Genomic DNA, 22,986 nt, shown 5'->3' with positions numbered 1-22,986 from the left:
TTAAATAGATTCAGAATAATAGTTTATTTTAATTGTAATGTCTTTGTAATTGTTACTGTGCATAAAATATGCTCATTATAATAAACACAAGACAATCTGCACATTCACAGAGTGCTCCAGATTAATGTCCCAGTTATCTTCTACGTTAATGATTTTGTTTGTTCCCTGCAGCATAATTTGTAGGCTAAAATTTGTAAAGCATATTGTTTACCAACAGAGAAGGAAGACTTCCCTGAGTTTAAAATATTTTGCTGTATAAATGGAATATTAATAGGTAAATGAGAATTGATTTATCTGATCCTCAGTGGTTTATGCTGATTTGAGTCTGCAGGCAGATTGGGCTGTCCTGGGAGGTTTCTTTCCTGTCCAGAAATGGTGAAAAATCAGACTTCCTTGCATTATTTTCAACACCAGGAGTCGGGGCCAGAATAATAATAATAATAAAAAAGCAGAAATACAGAAATAAGTGAGGGTGAATTTGCAGAAATGACGCAATCCAAGTTTCCAAATGCAACGCACGTGCCTGTCCTTAAACTACTGTTTTTTCATTAGCCTTTTTTGCAAGTTACACAGCTGTAGTGAAAGAGGTAAATATTTGTGGGTGCTCCCAGTGTGTCTTCTGAGTTTCTGTCAGATCACAGAAGCCTTCAAAGACAAAGTGCTGTATGAAATCTTTCTGTAGTATTTGGTTTGTAGCAGTCAGGCTTGCGTTTTTGAATTTCAGGTGCAACTCCCTCACATTTCTGATTAGTTTTCAAATGTGGAGATCTGTGTTTGTTATATGAAATTATGTACTGGGCATAAGAAAATGCTTGTGTTCATTAAAAACCCCAAACAGCTTTGGTTTGAGTAGAGAAATTTGGTATTTGTTGTTAATGAAGAATTTAAGCTCTCTGAGAGAAACAGTTTCCATCCAACACAAACAGTACTTTGGCTAATTACCCGTCTTCCCCTGTGCCTTTCATCAATATCTGGAAGAAAGATTTATTTGGGGTAGTAAAATAAAGTAAAATACAGTTTTATCCATAGAGCCATGTTAGACTGCCAGCAGGACTATGTGCAATGGTGAGTTCACAAGCTTTGGACTGTGAGGGCATTGCACATTTTATGTTCATCCCCTTCCCTTTATGCAGCAGTACACTACCAGGATCAAATGAACCTTGCAGATTATACTTGAGATCACATTTCCTTGCTCAAAGGACCCATAACTTTCTTGAGCAACTGATAAGTCTTTTGAGAGAACAGTACATTTTATTTTCAGACTTATGTCATCAGAAAACACTTGGGTTTACTTTGCATTATTTTAATGTTGGTGTTAGAACGACGACACAAAAAGGCTGTACCTCTGGCCTGAAACTCTGATAGAACTTTCTGTTCCTTACGGGGGAGTTTTATATGTCCCATTTGTGCTCTCAAAGGAGCAAAGAGCTCTTGGTTTTGATACTGTCCCCTTATAAAGTCAGGGTCTAGAGGAAAAAAAAAATGGAAAATTCCAGAGTAGCATAGCTCCTTCCATTGATTTTCAAGATTGCATTAAAATGTAGCACAAGACGCAGCCTTTAAAATATTGCCTTATAATTTGCTCAGCCATGGCATATTTACTTCTCTGGAAAGTGAGTATTTATTGCTCCTTTTAAAATAGGAACTATTTTTAGCATGTTAATTCTGGGAGAGCCAAAGTAAACAAGCAGCGTGCAACTCTTGTGCTGACTGCCACATTCCTCCTGACTTGCTCCTGCTCCTCGCTGCAGACACGAGGGGAGAGAAAGGGGTTTGGTTGTTGTGAAAGTTGCATTTGCGAAGTCTCTTTCTTTCCAAGTTCTCCTTCAGGTGTGCAAGGAGGGTTGGAAAACTTTGTATCTTGTGCTTGACAAGTCATGGTTCTTGTGGGAATCTCTCACCCCGTATTCATTCAGCTAAGAGAAGGTTGTATCTTTCCTTTCAGACTCCTCAGAGAACATCTTGGAGAAAAAGAAGTTGAATTGACATTGATCTTTGACGCCGTAGAGGAGGCAGATCTGGCTAACTATACATGTCATGTGGAAAACAGGAATGGACGGAAACATGCCAGTGTTCTTCTGCGCAAGAAAGGTAATTCTCAGTATTTTATTCCTGTAATCTCGCTTGCCTCAGCAGCCATGGGTCAGCCAGTAGCAAAGGTCCTGCTGACCTGTCTGAGCCAGGCTGAGCTCCTGGGTGCTTATTGGAGCTGAAGTACATTTTTGCTATGGCTTCAGTTTACTATTTGCTGAAAAAAAGAATCGTGAACTGTTCTTTAGTGACTAGTGAATCAGCCTCACAGGTGATGTGCTTGCCTGGAATACTGTCACTCATAAAGCCCCACTAAAATCAGTGGAAGTATTTTGGTCTAAACAACCTATGAATTTGACCCAGAGTTGACTGACTAGACCAGAGGTAATTGTGTGATAGAGTTAAAATGTCTGTTCCTTACAACAGGAACCTCAGCAGTGAGGTCAGATGTCCTCGTACTTCTCCACTTCCTTAAACAGCTTCACTGTTTAAATGGAAATCTTTAAATAATTGCCATGCATTTTGATTTCTAACTGCAGAGGGGAATGAAAACATTGCAGTGGTAGCTACAAATCAATGGAGAATTACCTCATTGTTACATTACTTCGCTGGAGACAGTGCCTGGAATAGGGACTACCACTATTGACAAGTTATCTGTAGCAGAACAGGAACCATTTGGGTTTGAACGTGCCAAATTAAAAGGTGCTACCGTGCTGTTTGTAGAAGTTGTTATCGTAAGGCACAGTAGCGGTATCTCATTACAGTTCCTATCTTGTTAGTTCAATCACCTCTTCTATTTGTAAGTAGAGTGACGTTTAAATTTGACTGTAATCTCTGTAACATTAGTGTCTTAGGCAGCACCAAAGCTGTAAGACAGTAACTGTTGGGAGAGCGAGGAAACATTACACACTCAGGGTACAAAAGTAATGTGAAACCATAGAGCTGTCAGCACAGAAGATAGACTAAAGAGTAAATAACGTTGTCCAGATCTCTGTTGTCATTTTTGGCTATAAATCATTTACCGAAAGAGAAAAAGAAATGTTTCCACAAGGCACACCTGCGAGAGCTGTTCCAGTCCTTCATGTGCTTTCAGACCACTGAGGCAAAGGACCCCCTTAGCAGCAGATTGTGGATTGCAGTGTTAGTGTTGGTTAAAAAAGCTGGTGGTTTCCATCACATCCTTGCAGCTAAATCCCACAGAAGTGTCCCTATTACAAGAAGGTTTAAATACACTGTTAGTACCTGAGCATGCTGAAGGGTGATCTCTGAGCCTAGGTAGATGTCACCATGGGACAAATGAACCAGGTGAAGGAATAGGAAGACCAGCCGAGGCATCTCTAGATGGGGTTGAGACCAGGTTCACCAGCATCTTCAGTCTGGCAAAGAACCACAGTCAGCAGGTTCACATAAAGCCATGCTGAATGCTAAATGCTGTGTTTCGTGTACCCTCAGATAATCTTTATATAATTGAAGGTAAGGGAGAGATGGTATTGAGACCAAAAAAAAAAACAACCACAAGCTAGTAGGGAGAGGAAATTTTGGGCTCAACAACCTTTTCTACTATTCTTTCTTGTGAGCCGCAGGTTATATGTGCAAAAGTACAGTATTCAGTCCTGCCAAAACTGGATCAACTCTGCTTACACGATCTCCTACACAAGAGTTTTATGTCCTCCCGGGAAGAAGGGTGTGTCATAGGCCATGCCCTATGTGTGATAGGGATAAAACACAACACAAACACCACAAAGCACCTTGAAAAACAAGGGCCTGCAGTTGTGATGCAGAACACACAGGAATGTTTATTTAACATATAAATTGACAGGGTGTCACAACTTTAATTAAGGAAACTGGTCATCATGATGAAGGATTAGCCTCTTTAGCGCCAAAAAGCGTTCTACCTTTCCATCCACTGAACCTAATAAATACACAACTGATAGCATGTATATCTGTGTTGACACTGGTAAATGCTCAGCTGTGTTGCATATATTAGAATAACAAGCTAGGTTTATTTATAACAAGAAAATGCAGACATTTCAGAGCTCTGCTGAAATTATGGAAGAAGCAGTGCTGAATACAGAATTTGGAGGTGGAGAGGATCACTTCTCAGCCGCTATTTCATTTCTCTCTGAAATGTGACTGTAGAAAGCTTATATTCCCCTTGGGCATTCTTGATAGTTTATTTTCAAGCTATTAAAGTGCCATTTAAAATATCCCCAGTATTTTCACTATGTCCTTTGATGACCTGTCCCATTGGCTTGTTTTTTAAAGTATTAATTAAGTTCTTACTAATACTTGGCCAAACTTTTCCTTTCTGCAGCTTGATATAATTCTTATCCTAGCTTTTTTTTGGCTTGAGTAGAGTATTCATAAGCCAGGAAATACTAGTTTTACTGACCTGTGACAGGAATTAGGACAGGACTGGTAGAGGGCTGCTGACCAGCATCCTCTATGTCAAAGGATCGTGGATTCCTATAGCTGGGGCACTTGGAACAACAACAAGGAAGCACATCTCCTGGTCAGAGAAGTCTCTCTCCCTCTCAAGTCCTACCTGCTAAGGGCTGCTCTGTCCCTGTTGGGCAGGAGGTGTTGGCAGCTCACTTTTGGCTCCATCTTTCAACAGTGTTATAGGTTGTCTGCCCTTTTTAAGAATACAGGATGCTGTCTGATAGCCAGGAATGCTGCTATATTGATAGCCCCAGATCATGCATCATCACGTAGGATTTTTATTTTTGACTTAAAATGAACCAAATCCAGCTTTGCATTGTTTGCCCTCCATGCTTGAATTACATGGGATCACAATATACACCCACTTATTCTTAGCTGTGGAAATAGCTCAGGGTTCCCTTCAGATGAATTTGAAAACAGTCCAGTATTTTCCTGACTGAAGTCTAAGTACGCTATAAAATAACTGTCCTGGAACATGAATAACTTGTCTGGAACTGCAGAGTAAAATCGAGCAGTGCTCCTAGTGGAAAGAAGCAGTGAATTTAGATAAAAGTAAATATTACAATTATGTTGGCTCAACGTTTATTTTCAAGGACGCTGCCTTTGTTCAAGACCTACAGGAAACTAAGATGTTTTTTGATGCTGATGTAATATTAAATTGTGAAGAACCTTCTGAAGTATATTTGTCTTTCACGTATTGGGTATTTAGGAGACTTCTAGTATTTTAAAGGCTATTATCCTCTATACGATCAGCTGTGGCTGGATCCTTCAAAAATATTTTAAGTTAGAACCTATCTGAATATTATTATTTATTAATTTTCAGCCACCATTATGGCACAAAGGCCAGCTTCAGCTCCTTTCCTAATGTTGCATTTACCTGACTGCCTTCCCCATTGATTTCAGTGAGGACTGCTTGAGGGGTAAGGCATTAATCAGAGGCAGAGACTAAGAGCTCAAACAGGCAAGAAAACGGAGTGCTTGTGGGGTTTCCTCCATTGCCCCCGCCTTGGAATAGAGATAAGGAGACCAGAAGTGAAGTCTGGAGTCTAGGAGAGTTACGGGGCAGAAAGACAAATAAAGGAGGAGGTGTAAAAGGGAGGTCAGTTCTACTTTTTGAGCTGGAATTAGTGTTTTCACTGCCATTTTGCTGCCACACCCTGCCATTGCCCAGGCAAGTGGCTTCAGGTCTGTGCTCCTGTGTGGGCTACGGATGACCTTCAGGACACAGCACAGGCAAAAATAGTCATTCAACAAACCCAGCTTTGCTGGGGGAGTAGACAAGTCACTGCCACGGATGGGCTGTTTGAGTCCTGTAACGTGCAACCGCTTCAAATGGTGCCAAATCAAAGAGGCAAACTCCAAAAGCGTGCAACATAATGTGCTCAGGGATTTGTCAACTGCTTAACTCCAGGTGTTCATTGCCCAGCAAGTGGATCATAGATCAGAGAATACAACGGGCTCTGTTCCTGGACTTTATTCTGCAAGGTAGCATAGGTCAGCTGCAATGTTCAGAATTGAATGGCCTTCATCCTTTTCTCTCCTTCCCAGCTGTCAGTTCTGCCATCATCCCAATCTCCTAGTAGAAAAGTTTCAGTACAAGAAAGGTTTTCTTTTTTTCTTTTTTTTTCCTCCACTGAAAAGTAATTTTGACCAACTCTGTTCTCTATTTGACCAGATTTCTCCCCAGAGCATATGCTAACTTTATCTTGCAGTGTAATAAAAGTCCCATGAATTCCCTGTTCTCAGAGAGATTAAATAGCTATTATAATAGACTTTTTCCATCTATTAGTCTATGGCTTCTCAGCAGACAGACATCAGAGATACTGTAAACTGGGAATAACTTGACATCTGATGTTAATTATTGAAATACAAGGCATGGTGAGGCAGGGCTAACCCCAAAAGATACACAACTAATTTGCTTTTTATCTTGAAAATGACACAAATGACATACCAGTAATTTCTTCTGGCCTAAGTTTTAGAAGTGTAAAGATCACAAAAACTTTTGCTTGCCTGTATTACAGTTTTTATATCTTCATATTGTATTTATCACAGCAGCAAATATCTTCATGACGTCTTACCTAATTAATATAGAGGCTATAATATAGAGGCTAATATATAATATAGAGGCTAATTAATATAGATGCTGTTGTCAAATTGGTATCTTTTATCTTTTATGGTAATGTAATATGCCAAGTGGTGTTGCGAGCAATATTGTGTTCCGAGGACATTTCAGGATAAGGAGTGATGCTGCTAAAGCTAGCATCCTAGGTCAGATAGAGCACTGTATTTAAGGCTTTTTATCTCATTCTGGCATTGGTTTGCCAAATGACCTTGAACGCATTGCTTCCAGGCCTCTGTTTCTCCAGCTGTAAAAGATGGATAATTGCATTTGGATGGATTTGTGAAGTACTTTGGGATAGACTGCTTGTGATGTTTTCTAATAAAAGCATCCCAGTAGGAAATTTTAGCAAGCACTAGTTCCCATGTAAAGTATAACATGTGCTAAACAAACATGTGAGAACTCCATTGGTAGCCATCACAACTTGAAATGTGTGCTTCTGGCTCCTCACAGTATTTTGGGCACTCTACATGCTCAGTTCATTTGCTAGTGATTCAGCCAAAGTCCTGGCTTGACAGCTTACATCAGCTCATCTGCTGGCTCCACAAATATAAAATCAAAGTTTAATATTATTTGGGGGACTGGAGTCTCCCAAATGGGGTACAATATGCCTAGTAAACCTATTCTCACATGCTTCATACAGTATTTAATGCTCTCTGCCAAGATAGAAGTTTCAAACTCCACAAGCTCATTAAAGGTTGATTAATCCTCAGTGTAAAATCACTACATAAGTCCCTGGTAGAATTATGATTATAGTCTCAAATGCATTCTGGATGGCAATTTCAGACAGACAGTAGAAGGAATGAGTGGTTGGAGTTGAATAATTGGTAATGAACAACAAAAAAAAAAAAGGCATCCTTAATGTTACAGTGGTTATAACGAAGTTGTGCAATTTTACGTGGAATTATACAGTGTATTAGAGCAATTAAAGTTCAAAAAGATCATACCCTTTGTCTTTCCCTGGTAATTTTAGATTTGATCTACAAAATAGAGCTTGCTGGAGGTTTGGGAGCCATCCTTCTTCTGCTTATTTTGCTGGTGACCATCTATAAGTGCTACAACATAGAGTTAATGCTCTTCTACAGACAGAACTTTGGAGGAGATGAAGCAGCAGATGGTAAGCAGTTGCTCAGAAAACTCATAATTTATGCACTGGAAATATTTCAGAGGTCCAAAGTGGTGAAATTTCTAGTTTAAGTTCAAACTTCTACACACCCAAAAGTGTAAATCCCTAAGACTTTTTCTCAAAGCCTACTGGAATCAGAGTCTGTTCACTGAAGTGTCACTGGTCCGTTCCATAGGCAAATGGGAGTAGGAAGAAATGTTCAGGACCCAGTTATGGATACTTGGATGCTGTTTGTGAACCGATTCCCCAGCAAAACTCTTTTAAACATTTCCCCATCAATTATTTTTAGGCTGTTGACTAACTCTAGGAACTAGTAAGAGTCAATTGTTATGGAGGTTAACTAGTTACCTCAGTTAATTGCGAGTCTGAAAACTATTTAATGGAAATATACAGCTTGCTTGAAGACTACATTTAAGAATAGCATGGAATGTTTTTCAGTGTTCCCCCCACACTTTTGGTAGCATATGATCTGTTTGGTGCCTAAAGCTAAGCCTGTTTTTTAAATTGAAGCTTTAATTTCCCTGAACATAGAATGTTCCTGCTCCTGTGAAGCTGGAATAAGCCCTGATGAACTAAATCCAACTGTTTTGAATCATACTAGTGAATTATAGCATAGTTAATATACTATTAATGTGCATATAACTAGTATCTGCTGAAGATCTAAAGTACAGTATTCAAGTAAAGGTACTTCTCATAGCCTACTTCAGCACTTAAGAGTCACGTAGGCAGTCTGGAGTGGGATCTAGAAACAATAACGTATTTGCAAAAGGAGCGGGGAACACATTTCCCCCATTGTGCAAAAACAATGGGCAGTTGTACAGACGTGTTGCTTTCTGCGGCTAGCATCACCTTTATCGAAATAATTGTTTTCTGTTAAGCATTGGGTAGATGAATTTTGAAAAGGTTTGGCTGCAAAGAAATCCATAGGAGTTCTGGAGTGATATCCAAGGGGTTATAGAATGTGGAATGTTAAATAGCAGGAACAGAGGTCAGGAAACTTCTCTCAATCTTCGTGTAAGTGGGAAAACCTACAGTTATGCTTTTCTCATACTATACAATACTGGACAATGTTTATTCTAATATGTAGGAGAAAGTAAAGGGTAAGATTGTGTGATTTTAGAGGTAATTTACTTGTAGTACCTTGGGATTATACCAATATGATTCCTTGGTTTGCACCAACCAGAAGTGATGTGAAGTGGTAGCTTTCCTCCAGATTGCTTTCGTTTGTTTAGCTCGTGATTTCAGTGTGAAGCTGCTGCATTTTTATTAATGCAACCTCACTGTTCGGTTACTTTTTAATTCATGAAACATGATTTATTTTCTAGTTGTTTAGAAGAGACCTCACGAGTACTTCAAGGATTCTGTGTGCATGACAATTCTGAAATCACCCTCTTGTTTTTCCAGTGCCTGCTTTTAGAGCTATTGCAGCCTTGTATCTCGTTCTGGTCCTGCTGAATGAAAGATGGAGGCAGAATGTTGCACAAGTCACAGTGTGTTTCTTCCTTCGTCTGTAGGCTATAGAGTGAAAATGTAGCGGTCCTGCGAGAAGCCAGCTGCATATATGCAATTGCAGGATCATATCCCGTTTTATAAGTGTATTTCTTTAAAGTAAAAGATTTTGAACCAAAAAGATTTGCTTCATCCAATTGTTAAAAATACCCTGTGTAAGCAGTGTTGGATGCATTCACTTCCTGTGTTGTACATAGCATTGCTTTTAGACAAAACATTTCAGCACTACTGAAGAGTAAGGGAAGCCACTTACAAAATAGCCCCCAGTAGTGCTGCATCTGAAGCACACAGAGCAAGCAGTGGGTGAGCATGGCTAGGTCCTTCTATTAACGTCCTGTAAATGTCAGGCTTGTGAAGAGGCAGCTGGACTGCAGAGATGTAGCACAAGCATATGGACTGACGGGAGCCCTGGGGGAGCTGCTTCTGTCTCCCTTTTGCTTGCTTGCATTGTGGATAGAGGCGGCTGGAGAGGGCAGTGGTACCCACGCAGCTGGAAGGGACAGGACTCAGCTCAGGGACTGTTCACACTGTTCCCAGTCCCTGTCTTCCTCTCTTAGCACATAGCTTTCGTGCTGCTTTGTAACCGAGCACATCGGTGCTCGGGGGTTTGCTCTGCTACCTTTACAGAGCTCTCAGATGTTTCCAGGTATGTTTGTGTCCTGAATCCCGTGGTAGCTGGCTTCTCTTAAAAGGTTTCAACAAGCTTCATTACAGACAAGATAGCAGGTTTTGGATATGGCTCCAAAGCCAACTGGCCTTCATTTCTTTGCTGTTAGTTCTTCTGTCAACTTTCCGTCAGTCACTACCAGTTCTGTGAGCTGCTGATTTCAGAGAAATGCCAGCACACCAGGTGGACCTCCTCCCATAGAGCTCCGGTGACACCAGGCAAATTGCCTTTTACAGACAACTACTCACATGCTTCGTCTGTGGTTCTGACCCTCATGGACCTGGCTTTGTGTCAGGAATTACAAGAAAGTCACCATCACCATCGTTTCAAGGTCATTGAAGAACGTGTTGTATTATGATTAGCTATTTTTTCTTTTTATTGGAATGTATTGATGAGTTTTAACTGCTTCCATTACCTTTCATGTGCGCAGTTCTTCACAGATAATTGGCACTCAGCAATCCCCCATTCATGCAGTTTTGTCCTCACAACATTAACTGTTTGATTTTTCATTTCTGTAAATAATGGCAGCTGTGCTCTTCCCTGGAGACTAAATTGCTGAAGGTTGACTTTTTCAATACACTCTTTTCCATTACTGCAGAGGAATAACAAAGAGAAATGTCACTAAGACAGCCTGATCACAGCATGGATCTCGAGCTCGATAGCGGTGCCACTTCTGTTCCTGGCACGCTTGCCAGCTCTCAGCTCTGTGTGTCGGATGCGGAGAGCTGGAGTCTAGCCCCGGTGCTGTGCAGGAGGGGAAGGGAATTGTGTTGCCAGACCTCTGTGACACAGCCCAGCTTTCCTTACAAGGCATTTTCTGGGGTCCCCTCTGTCACCCACCTTTTGATGAAGCCCTGAGGCTTTGTTTCCACCCTGAGCTACAGGCATCCTAGTGCAGGAGCAAGTCTCTCCCTGCTCCACACTTGCTCTTGGAGTTATTTCTAGCTCCGATAAGGTGAGCCCCAGGTATGTAAAATGTCCTGGATCAAGTGACCTCTAAAGTTACGATATGCTGGCTTTAAAATTTGGAAGATTTTCTGAAAGAATGCTTTGAACTATTCACATTTGACACTGTTTTCTGTATAATCAGTATTCATTTGAGTTTAAGTTGTGCATTTCTCACATTTATTTGTGAAAGGAAGTTCTTTAAGTGAGAGCTCAAAACTTTCCCATAACCATAGCACTCCTGAGGCACGGGAGTTGAAAGAAAGATTTCCATTAGCACCAGAGAAAGGATTAAAATAAGAAGTTCCAGCTTAATATTTGTATTTGATTTTTTCCCAGATCTTTTCAGATATGAAGTGTGTACGCTGACCACATGAGCCAGACATACTAGCCAGCTAATTCCTCTGCAGAAGCCAGGTTATATGTTCATATGAAAAGTACCACTTTTGCTGAGAAATGCGTGATCATTTCTAGGAATAATACAGTTTTCTAGAACTGTCCTGTGCTCTTTCTAGTGCTTTTGCACACATCAGGCTGAACGTGAATTTGTTTCCTTACAGACAACAAGGAATATGACGCGTATCTCTCATACACCAAAGTGGATCCCGATGCATTAGATTGTGATAATAACGAAGAGGAGCACTTTGCACTGGAAATCCTGCCAGACGTTCTCGAAAAGCACTATGGATATAAGCTCTTCATTCCAGATAGGGACCTGATTCCTAGTGGAAGTAAGTATTTCTGACCTTTGAGTTTTAATTCCCTCCGATGTGCTGTGAAGGCCTGGACTGTGCAATAAATACTAGATAGGGAAAGCCTGTCCTTGTGCAGTGGCTGTCAGGAGCGGCTAAGTTTCCTCACTGCTGCAGATTTGAGCTCTAGCTTAGAGTTTGTTCCTGCACCACTGAAACCAGAGGGGGAGCTGCTATTGATTTCAGTGGAGGCAGAAGCTGGACCTTTCAACAAGGGAGGCAGCAGTGCTGCAAGCAATAGTGTAATATAAAATCTCTGTGTCAGATACAAGGAGCTAAAAATGAAAGTTCCAAAAAAGATTTGTGGTTTCTGTTTTATTATTGAAAATGGGATTATTTTTTGTCTTTTTTTCCCTAACTTTGAAGCCTTATAAATAGCTACATTAGTTTTCCAATTAATGGCAAACATGTAGTTTTTCATTAGAGTTCTGACCAAGTGTTGCATTTCTGAGCAGTATCGGTGTTGTGTAAGTAATACTAATTCTTCAGGGGACTGTGCACGGTCCTGTGCTCTGATGCTGTCTTCCATGCTGATGGTAAAATACAGCTGTCCATTTTAAATCAATTTTGCTGCTGCGTCTGAAGATTCAGCAGCACCTTTGGATGTCTGTACCAACAGTTAATGCCTTCTGAGCTGTGGTTATGGCATCTCTTCTTCCAAATCCATTTCTGGACAAGTCAAAAAGACCATGAATCACGTCAAGGAATGGCACAATATGTTTGCTTTAATATCATATTTATTTGAAATCTTACCCATGTGAAAAGCATGCTTTCTTCCCCCTTCCCCCCCACTAATTTTGTCTGCTACAAATCATTTCCATGAAAAATGCTAAAAGAGTGTATGAACTTATTTCTGTATATGCTACTGGATAGGAAATAGGAACAAGAAAACAAAGCATTGACTGTACTGGAGCAGATGTCCCCAAACATGAAACAGCTAGAACATGACTGCATTAGCAGCCTGCCTGCCAAAGACTTGAAACTGCTGCCTTGCTGCTGCCAAACCCAGTGCCTGCCCCAGAAGTTGAAGCCTGTTTCTTTGCTATTTGAGGGAGCTGGAAGCAGAGCTCTGACTCCAGTCCCACTGGGAGAGAGGAGTCAGAGCCTAGGCAGAGATCATGCAAAACCCCCTGCAGTGGCTTGAACCGATCATGTGCATTTGCAGCTCCTAGCCCAGGGCTGCTTCCTTTATTCCTTTGTGCTTTGCCCTTGCGAGGAGTGAGTTTTACTGTCCCCTGAAACATATTCCAGTAAGGGGACTTGGCTTATAGCCTTTTTATTTCTGACAGCCCAAGCAAGCGGTACTGAATTATTAGATAATAAGAGAAAATGTCTTTTTGTGTTAAAAATCACGGGACTGTAGTAAATAGTTGTTTCATATCCAACCGTATAGCAGTTATACACTGCAATTATACAAGTGAATTGGCGTTTAAATCTGGCCTTTCACCAATAACTATACGCACAGATTAATCTGAAATGAGATCCTTCTTTCCAATTGCTATACCAGCCAGCCTGGTATTTTATTTTTGTCTATTTTTGTCAGTCAGACACTCAGCAAATACTTGTCATCACTTCGGGTATTCATTAAACCTCTCCTGAAAATGTAGGGTACCTGAAAATGTCAGTTCTCATTTATGAGCATTCACAGACTTAATACTTCTTTTTTCCTCTCAAACTCACTTCTTCAGTGTTATGAAAGGGCCTGATTCTAACATATGGAGCTTCAAGAACGCTTAATCAGGCATAATGACAATACAGAATAAAATACGGATCCGAAATGAGAGTGATTTGCACGCTTCAGCTTTGGAAAAGAAATGGGGGGTGGCACTTGATTTTGAGGGGGGCAAGAGAGAGGGAAAGGTGATGGGGAAGGAGGGAAGGCTCAGCCTCCTCTATTTGCAAGCTGTTGGTGTGCAAAGGAGAAGGGAACGTGGCTGTTTCTGCCATTTGTGCAATGCTCACCAGTCTTACAAGGGCTTGCAGTGCGTAGTGAGGAGAGCAGGCAGCATGATGTGCTATCGACCTGCTAGAAATTTCAGAGGCAAACCTAACATATTTTAGAGTGACTGTCACAAAAAGTGGCAGATGTGACAAAATATACAGCTCTTCAGGGTATATTCCTATAGAAAAATGGGGTTTTGGTCATAGTTATCCATTTTGATTTTAGGAAATATTTCTTCTCACGTGTACCGCATTTCCTTGTCTTTTGGTGTAAATGACTTGGTGTGATACAATGCTTTCCCGCTCTCCATGCTGATGTTGCCTTCTGTATCTTTTCCCCTGTACTTAAATGTGTGATTCCAGCAAATCTGGGGTGTTTTCTAAGTCTGGTTGTTTCACACAATCTCTGCAGTTTTAAGGTGCTGCCACAGGAGGGTGTGCATTATTGCGCTTGCTTCCTGGCATGCAGTAACACAGCTGCTGTTTGGGTTTGAGAGCAAGCAAAAAATAGATATGTTAAGTAGTATTTCATTTGTCTTCCCTGGATACTTCTCTGAACAAACTGAAAAGCTGACTGCAGAAAAGTTCAGGACGAATTTGATTATGATTTTGCCAGGTGATTCGCCTCTAGGGAAAAGCTGTGACAGGCGCAGCATGCCCCTCTGCAGCTGTGGGAGAAGTTCGAGCCAGATGTACCTGAGCAGGGGTTTGCTCACTCAGCAGAGCTCCTCTGCTGAAAGGGGGGACCCTGGCAGTGTCCCCACCTCTGCATTTTGGCTCTATGCTGAGGACTGGCTGTCTGAAGGAGGCGTGTGGAGCAGATGTTGCAGGCCCTTGGAGGACAGAGATGATGGCTGCGGGGGCCGAGGCCGTATCTTTGGAAAGCAGATTCCTGGCCTCAGGAGTCCAAGTTAGATTAGCCTGAGTCACATTTGCAGGAAGCGTCGGTTTCTGTGCCCTCCAAAGCCGGAACACATTTACTATCCCAGCGAAGCACGTTGTCCTAGTGGGAGACCCCTCAGGAAGGGCACTGAGGGCCTCGGTGATGCCCACCTCGCAGGAGCCAGCAAGGACCTTTGTGGAGACTCTTGGTGTCGCCTGAGAGCAGCATGAAAGGACCCAGCCGTGACCCGGTGAGGTGGAAACAGGCCTCAAGCAGCCACCGCTCCTCTGCTCTCCCTCACGCAGAAGCCCACGCAGCCGTGCAGGCCGGAGGGGCGGCAAGGCAGCAAGACACCACATGTGGTGTGCTGTGTAAGCAGCAAGACCAAGTTTGACTTTAATTCCAGCTATTCTTTCTTAAAGAGTATCCTTTGGTAATGAGAGAGAGAGCATTCTTCACTCCCTCAAAGCTGACAGCACATATACCTCTCTGCCTAGGCACCTAAGGCGCCAGTGAACATGTCGGCCTGTATAAGGAGGCGGCGAGCCTTAATTCTTCTTAACCATTAACATTTTTTCCACCTTATTACTTTTCAAGACCTTTTTTGAACAGACCCTATTCCGCAGCCAAGCAGACTCTCAAATCCTGTGAGCTTTTTAATTCAGTGTTAGGAGACCCGAGGAAAAAGTAGAAATACTTACATTTTTATCTGAGACTTTTTCTGTCTTGCTGAGGATGTTTCTACAGAGAGAACGATATATTTGTGCTTGATTTTTCTAAAATTGGATCTACATCAGAGGAAGATATTTTTCTCCAGTGGCTTCTACAAATTATTTTAAACCCTGAAAGTGAAGAGATCAAGACTGTCTATTTGTATTTTTAATACCAGCAATACTAATCTATTAGAACATCATCTAGCTGCTCTCTAAGCATACGCGCATTTGATCTTAACAGGATTGAAAACACACCAGCAATTCACCCCAGCTCTGCCCAGGGTGTAGAGATCAGGCACTGAAAAGAACAACACTGATAGAATAAAAATCTTTGCTTTTACCTGGGAAATAAGAGCTTGGCAGCATGACAGGAGAGCACCTCAGGCATCCAATAAAAAGCACCCAACAGTCAATATTGGATTTCTGGCTGTTTGTAGTTGTGTCTGCCCGTCTGCAGTGGGTTTCTTTTGTGTTGTTGGTTTTGTTTGGTTTTCTGTTGTTGTTGACTGAGCTTCCTAAGTTCCTGGATGAAGAAAACCCACTTGGACAGTGTGCCTGGGGTTCCCAAGCAGCCTTTATTAGGTATGTGATACCATTTACGTGGATCGGAAATAGAGCACTCAGCACCACAAAAACTCCTTTACGAAGTCCCTGGTTATTTGCTCTGTATGAATCTTACAGTTAATGCCAGGCAAGTAAAAATGAAATACAGCAGAATGATAGTGGAAAGCACAGAGGCAGACTCTTCTCAGAGATGCACAGTTGTTGGATAAGAGGCCACAGATGGAAGTTCTAACCCTGAAAATTCCAATCTAATATTTGGAAATTTTCCCTTGCCATGAGGGTGGTCAGACACCAGGACAGTACCCATAGTCACCAGAGAAGAAACCTTGAGAAGATCCTTGGAGATTTTCAAAGCTCTACTAGACAAGGCCCTGAGGAATCTTCTCTTCCTGCTTGGGGCAGAGGATTGAGCTGGAGACCTTCAGATCCCAGCCTGTGTCTACGAGTCTTTGATTCTAAATACCCAGAATTTTGATTCCAACATCCACTACTCTACCAGTTTCCCCAAAATCACCAACTTCAGACACTTGGGTCTTCAAGGAGATACCACCAAAGCCATCTTCTATTTTATTGTTTCTTTCTGTTGTGCTCATCACCCATCTCTTAGCTTATAGTGGGACTGTGCTCTCTTTGGGGCAGAGGCTGTCACTCTGTTCTGTTTCAGCATTGCTGACTGCATTGCTGTTCTTGCTGGAGCTAACACAAGCAACAAATATTTAAAAAAAAAACAGGAAAAGCAAGACAAGCAGTTATTTTTGTTGTAATAAAGTAACTCGAGTTAGGGTTTAGGAACTATTGGAAACTGAATTATTCTTCTATAAATAACTCTTCCTCAAGTGATAGTCATGTTGCCAGAGGCAGAAGGTCTGGTTATTTTCAGTGTCAGGAACTGGCCAGCATGGTTGATGGCACGTACTGCTTGGTCCTTGTGGTGCTGCAGACCACATTTGCCAAAAATATCCATAAGACGTGATACCGTTGCTGTTCTTCCCCTCTCCCTCAGCTGCTTTTTCAGATTGTTTGAATCTAGTTAGTCAGATATTTCTTTGTGTAAGCAACTCCGTGTCCATAGTGTTCTTCAGTTTTCTTGATCTTGGACCACTTGCATATTAGGTTGTCTGGGTTTCCTCCTGGCCCATGGTTAGCGTGGCTCATTCAGGATTCAGGAGGTAATTATGGGTGATTACACTCTTGCAAATAGGATGTGTGTCTCAGACATCAGTGCTCCACACTACGTTCACCATTGTTACATGTTGATGGTATCTAGTGAGTGTGTATTTGCTGTCAGGTCATCTATCTTCATTGCTGAGGGGCAACCATGCAAAAAAACCATGTTTGTTTATGGGTCTAAAACTTCTTGTTGTCTGTATTTCATTGAAGATCACATTGGCCATGATACAAGCAAGTTAGTGGTAGAGCTTCCCAAAACTGTAATTTTTTAATGAGAAATGCTAACATTTTGAAAACTGTTTTTGTGCCATATTGCAAAATGGTGTTTCAAGAAGAGGAGGGAAAAAAAAAGTCAAAATTAAAATGTCCTTTTTCAATAAAATCAAGTGGGTTAATGCTAATTCTGCCATTTTATTTTTACTTTATACTTTATGATACAATATAATTTTGAGAAACAAAGACAAATTATTCTATCCTGATTTCATCAAGATTTTTTCTCCCCTCATAATGAAATGTCATTGAAACGGACTCCTTCTTTGACAACAATGAAATTTTAATGAAATGACATTTATCTGATGAAAATATACTTGTCTGGAGTCTTGCAGTTGATGATGGTTGGTGATGTGAATCCTGAAGTGTTTGTTCAGTTTCTTCTTGAAAGTGAAACAGAACCACTGCTTGACAATTACCTTTTAGCTCAATAGAAAGGCAAAACCATCCCTTTGCAATATAGCTGGTTTGGATTTAATACTTCTAATAGAGAGAACACTTAAGAGAGCTTACCCTCCGTTATTTTGAGCAGTCTCTAATCCTGAATTGAAAGGGAGTGGGTGAGTGATTTAGCAACTCTAAAATTTATGCACTCTTGTAGCACTGAAGGGTGGGCAGAAGCATGAATTTCCAGAGGCTTTAGAAAGACAGGAACCCGTCCTTCTTTGCTTTTCCTGGCAGAAATGTTTGTTGTGCACATTGGGCATTCTGCAGGATGCACCCAATGGAACCACGTGCTCCAGGGAAGTAGTAGCAGTTGTCCCAAGCTTAAGTTATGGGGCGTATTCAATGCTTCTGGGCCAGATGGCTGGAAAAGGTGTTTGCCTTTCATTTGGGTTTCCACTTTTTTCTGTAATACGGTGTATTTCATCCTCACTGCACCAGCAGACCCCCTGTACATTGGCTGTGTCCATCATTGAACCAGTTGCAATTTGGAATTTGCACCTAGTGGTCATTTGTGAAGGTCTGTACAAAGTTGTCTGTAGAAAGAGCTCCAAAGTTGCAATATCCATCAAGTAAGGAGGGCATACCAAAGTATGGGAGAGGCACAGAGGGGAGAAGTGTACACCTGAGAAAATAGGGGATTTTTCCTCTAACCTTCCTACCTTATTCCCTCTTCGACTAAAGCAAAGTCTGGTGAGTTTTCGGTTGAGGTGGTGCAATGGATGGGTTGTTGCCACTGAGATTATTGCTGCTGGATATTTGAAGATATGAAAGGGAAGTGACTTTTTTCTTTGGAATTGGATGCGTACAGGATATGCGTGGCTGTGCTTAGCGCTAACCTGGCTACATGGTACTGAATGTGTCCTGCAGAGAATTGTCTTGTACATAGCAGTGTGCTGAGGTGTTTGGAGGAGGGATGAATATGTCTCAGGAAAGATGCATGATAGTTTGTTGTTTTACTGTATCTTGCAGATTCAACCTCTAATGATGAAGCTTCCCACCTAAATTCTTTCTTTTTGGGAGCAGAAAGAAAGGAAGAAAATGAAGAGTCTGAGCTGTTGATACATTGGGATAATCTCTTTCCATTGTATTGAACATTTCTACCTTTCCCTAAGTTTTGTTTCACCAGTTCTGCTTATCATTTTCTCATTGTTGCTGATTCTCTCCCCTCTCTGCTGCCTCTCCCATGGATCATAATGTTGAATTTTTTTCATTAATGAGTAACTATTTTACACAGAGCAATGTGGGGGTTGTCCTCATAAAATATTTTAAGAGAAAAAAAAAATAACTGTAAATGCTGCATGATTAAAGAATCATAAAACTGAAAGTCAGGATTGTTGCCTAGAGATTTGTAATGTATGTGTATGTCTTAATTTTGTGTGTGTCTGTGGGATGTTTACAATTGCCTCTTTTTTCCATTTGTGAAAGAAATTCTTCTTGCTGCTAAGTGGTGAAATAAAACATTAGTAAAGGCAGATTTGATGCTAACTATGCCTTCAGTCTCATGAAAATAAGCTATTTTAGAATGTTCCTGTTGGCCTATTTTGTAGCTATTTACTTTACTGGAAGTGGTGTGAATAAGCATGCTGTGGTACGGTGCCTGGGACTATAAAAATGAGTCTTGCAGTAACAGATGTTGATTAATGATGTTATTTGTAATCGTTGTTCCTGCTAGAGGGCAGTGTGTGTAAGAGAGGCCCTGCCCTGTGCTGAGTAAAGATCTGTTCTGTGCAGCTTTTGTGTCCAAGTCTTCATTTATAACACATGCTTCTCCTCTGTTGTCAGATAGCACATTATGAGTAGCATGGTCAAAAGGTTCATGTAGTTAAAATAATAATTTCCTGTCTCTAAGCTCACAATCACGATGCTCTGCAACCAGTGAACACTTTTCTAATCTTCGTATTTCTTTCAAGTGTTTTCATGTTGCTGGTCCTGACCCAAAACCCATTGAAACTTCTTGGAGTCCTGTCATTTAAATGGGTTTTAGATCAGGTCTGTAAGTAGACCTCTTTCCCATCCCGTTCCATGTCAGACGACTATAATTGGCATCTCTTCCCTGCCATCCCTGGGACAAGTGAAACTCTGGATCAGAAACCCAAGTCCAACTTCAAGACCAGTTTCAAGTTCAGTAAGCTGACTTCATGGAGCTGATGATGGGGCTGGCATTTCTGCTTACACTGATCATTCGCAACTTCTTGGTGTGCATGAATGAAAGAAGAATACTATTTTCTTCATCACTGATGTCTCAGCAAATAAACACCTCCAATATGCTTAAATTTTCCATTTGTTCCTGTCACTTGTGAAGTTTCTGTTAATACCTTGGTGTACATAGAAGCACAGGTTTGCAGTACTAAAACAGACCATTGAGCCACAAAAAATGCTGCTGTGTTTTTGTGGTCAGTACCTAGAGAAGAAAGAGCTACCATGCTGCTTCTATGCCATAGCACAACTTCTGCATGTGATAAGGTTGATTTCTTTCTGAGCACTTGCTAGTTACAGTTTGCACACCCTGCAGCATCCTCCTGCCCTTGCATCTGAAACACAAGAACTGCTTCCCAGAGTGTGCTTCCCTCAATGTGACTTTAATCATAACCAGTGTTAATGTTAAAATTTACACAAACATTACATTGATCTTGACCTATAACTTGGCAATAAGTGAACTGTGTGTTTTTAGTCAGTAATGCATCTACACAGTGAGGATATTATGTAAATGCCGTTCTGTTGAGATGAACAGGGAGAAACAGTTACGGACTGAGGTTGTTATTGAGGAGTTTTCTTGTATATATTCTATTAATAGCAATGTGTTGTGATGCACAATCCTGTTTCTGTTGGAGTATATCGTGAAGTGCCCCTTGTCTTAAATGGCGTGGATCAGTGAGCTATAGGATTTTGTTAAACGTAATTGCAAGCCTGATGTTTTGATACAATAGTCTTCTTTATTCTTTACTCTTTCTCTCTTTCTATAATTTGTAGCCTACATTGAAGATCTCACAAGATGTGTTGAGCAAAGCAGAAGACTCATTATCGTGTTAACTCCAGACTATGTTCTCAGGAGAGGATGGAGTATTTTTGAGATGGAAAACAGACTCCATAACATGCTAGTCAGTGGAGAAATCAAAGTTATTTTGATTGAGTGTACTGAATTAAAAGGGAAAGTGAATTATCACGAAGTGGAATCTTTAAAGCACACCATCAAACTTCTCTCAGTGGTGAAGTGGAAAGGACCAAGAAGCAGCAAACTGAATTCTAAGTTTTGGAAGCGCCTTGTCTTTGAAATGCCAGGGAAGAAAAAGGAGGTGGTGTCTCGGCGTCAGGTCCTGGATTCTGCGGAGCAGGGCCTTTTCGGAGACCTCCAGACTGTACCCTCCCTTGCCGTCACAGGCACTTCTGCCACGCTGGTAGAATCGCGGGCTGATTTAACTGATTACCATCAAGCAGATTCTGTGCAAATGAGACATTACTGCAGAGGATACGAATATGACGTGGCGGCAGCAACGTTGCCGATAGCTTCCATAAGCAACCACCACACATACTGTAACATACCTTTGACACTACTAAACGGACAGCTACCTCTTAACAATACCATGAAGGATCCCCAGGAGTTTCACAGGAACAACCCCTTGCTACCTTTATCAGCAAGGGAGCTTAGCTTCACCAGTGATATCTGGTAGCGAAGATCAGGACACTTCTGAGATGCTTCATGACTGCCATGAAGACGTGTTTTTAAAGAACTTTGCCCAAACCCCATGGGACAACAAATCATATTTGAAGCAGCGGCACACTTACTTGCTTTTCTACTTGAACTTTTTTGTTTACATTTACAAATTATTGACAAAGGGGGCATTCTTTTGTAAGTCAGTAATGTCCTTCCTGTCTTTTAATGTACAGCTTGATTGCTTCTATAAAAAAAAAGGGGGGGGGGGGAGGGGGGAGAGAAAAAACACATCACATTCTACAGTAGGTTTACAATCTGGGATGGATAAAAGTTCACTGTGTATGATCTCCAGCATCCATACTTATGTAATAGTATTTGAAATACACAGAAGTTGTTGGTTTTCTCATATAACCTTCAGTACGGTTTGAAATTCTAATATCATATCATGCTACAAAAATGATTATCTCCTGCACAGACCACAAGGGGTGAATCATTCTCAAAAGGAAGGAGGAGGAGATCTTCCCAGTAACATTCTCTTTCAATGCATTTTAGAAGATGACCAGCTGAAACAAGGCAGATGAAGCTTTATCGATAAAGTGCATAGTAACAGCTACTGCAGAATAAATCACCTGCTTGCATCAGCATCCCTTCATTTTATTATTGAGGCATGTTGTACTCCTAGTGAATGATTAGCAATGTGTTTTTATTAAACAACCTACTAGAATATTGAAAGATGTTTAGGAGGATTTAAAACAATTTTTCTGTGGATTATAGATTATTTCATAATTTTTCCAGGTTTTTAATGGTGTTTTTTAAAATTATGTATAAATTTGTCTTTTGGTGAATTAATTGATTTGAAATTTCTTAAGATCTCGAGCTGTTTTAAGATTTGTAGTAAAGGCAATGTAATTTCACATAGCTTTTTTCCCCAAATCAATAGTTACAATTTCAAATTAATCTTTTTCTGAGAACGTCAGCAATAGAAAATAATTACTACAGCAATATTCAGAGATGAAGTGCTAAATTATTCACGTTTACTAGTAGTCTGACTTCAATTGCAGTGATAATCACCTGAGACAAGTTCTTTCCCAATCCACCTGTCACTTTATACCTTTAAAATCTAGCTGAAGCAGGAATATTTCCGCTCTCTGCGCAAGTAGTGAAAAGTGATATTTTTAAAAAGATGGCCAGGTCTTGCATTCTCACTTCTGTGCATGGTCCCATCAGTCACATGAGGATACTGTCATTTACCTTCAGTGGAAAGCATTCTTGCTGCTTGTGGATGAGGGGCTGCCCAGACACTCGGCATCACGCATTGCTACGCAGTGAGTTTTCTTCAGAGCAGTGTGTTTCATGAAGATTTCCAGCCTAGTTGATTACAAGTTCAGTATACAACAGTATTCAAGGAAAAGGCTCTAAATAACGAAGGCAGAAGCCAATTTTGCTTTTTTTTTTGGCACAGCGTTAATGAAAACACAATAGACACAAGAGTTTTGTCTCAGTCAGATCTGCTGAAGCAAGTCCCCAGAAATACTTGTATGGCAAGCGATCTTGCCTGCATTTCAGTATGTTTTTCACATTGTTCTCTCTGATTGCATGGATAAAAGTTAGCACTCTGCACTCAGCTGCCTGTGGTTTCATCAGCAAACAAGCTCAGTAAATCCTTAACATTTTGCAGTGGTTCCTAAATTGTACCCTACAGTCAAAGTGGAAACAAACGCTGACCTAAGACTTAGAAGTATCCAGAGTTGGCCC

At 41.0% G+C, this 22,986-nt stretch overlaps 1 protein-coding gene across 1 annotated transcript in view; it reads left to right on the top strand.

Moving 5' to 3' along the window:
* Window positions 1–21,247, top strand: part of IL1RAPL2 (interleukin 1 receptor accessory protein like 2) — a gene marked incomplete at its 3' end in the record, with an annotated part of 337,194 nt that extends 315,947 nt beyond the window's left edge. Inside the window, exons 8-11 of the mRNA XM_082770490.1 lie at window positions 1,946–2,091; window positions 7,566–7,709; window positions 11,400–11,570; window positions 20,550–21,247. Coding sequence (XP_082626616.1) covers window positions 1,946–2,091; window positions 7,566–7,709; window positions 11,400–11,570; window positions 20,550–21,247 — 1,159 coding nt within the window. The remainder of the gene's footprint in view (window positions 1–1,945; window positions 2,092–7,565; window positions 7,710–11,399; window positions 11,571–20,549) is intronic.
* Window positions 21,248–22,986: the final 1,739 nt, after the last annotated feature.

The sequence above is a fragment of the Aythya marila genome (genome assembly GCF_965140915.1).
Source record: "Aythya marila genome assembly, chromosome: 13".
Taxonomy (NCBI): domain Eukaryota; kingdom Metazoa; phylum Chordata; class Aves; order Anseriformes; family Anatidae; genus Aythya; species Aythya marila.
Note: the sequence above shows the minus strand (reverse complement) of the source record. Positions and strands in the feature narration are given on the sequence as shown.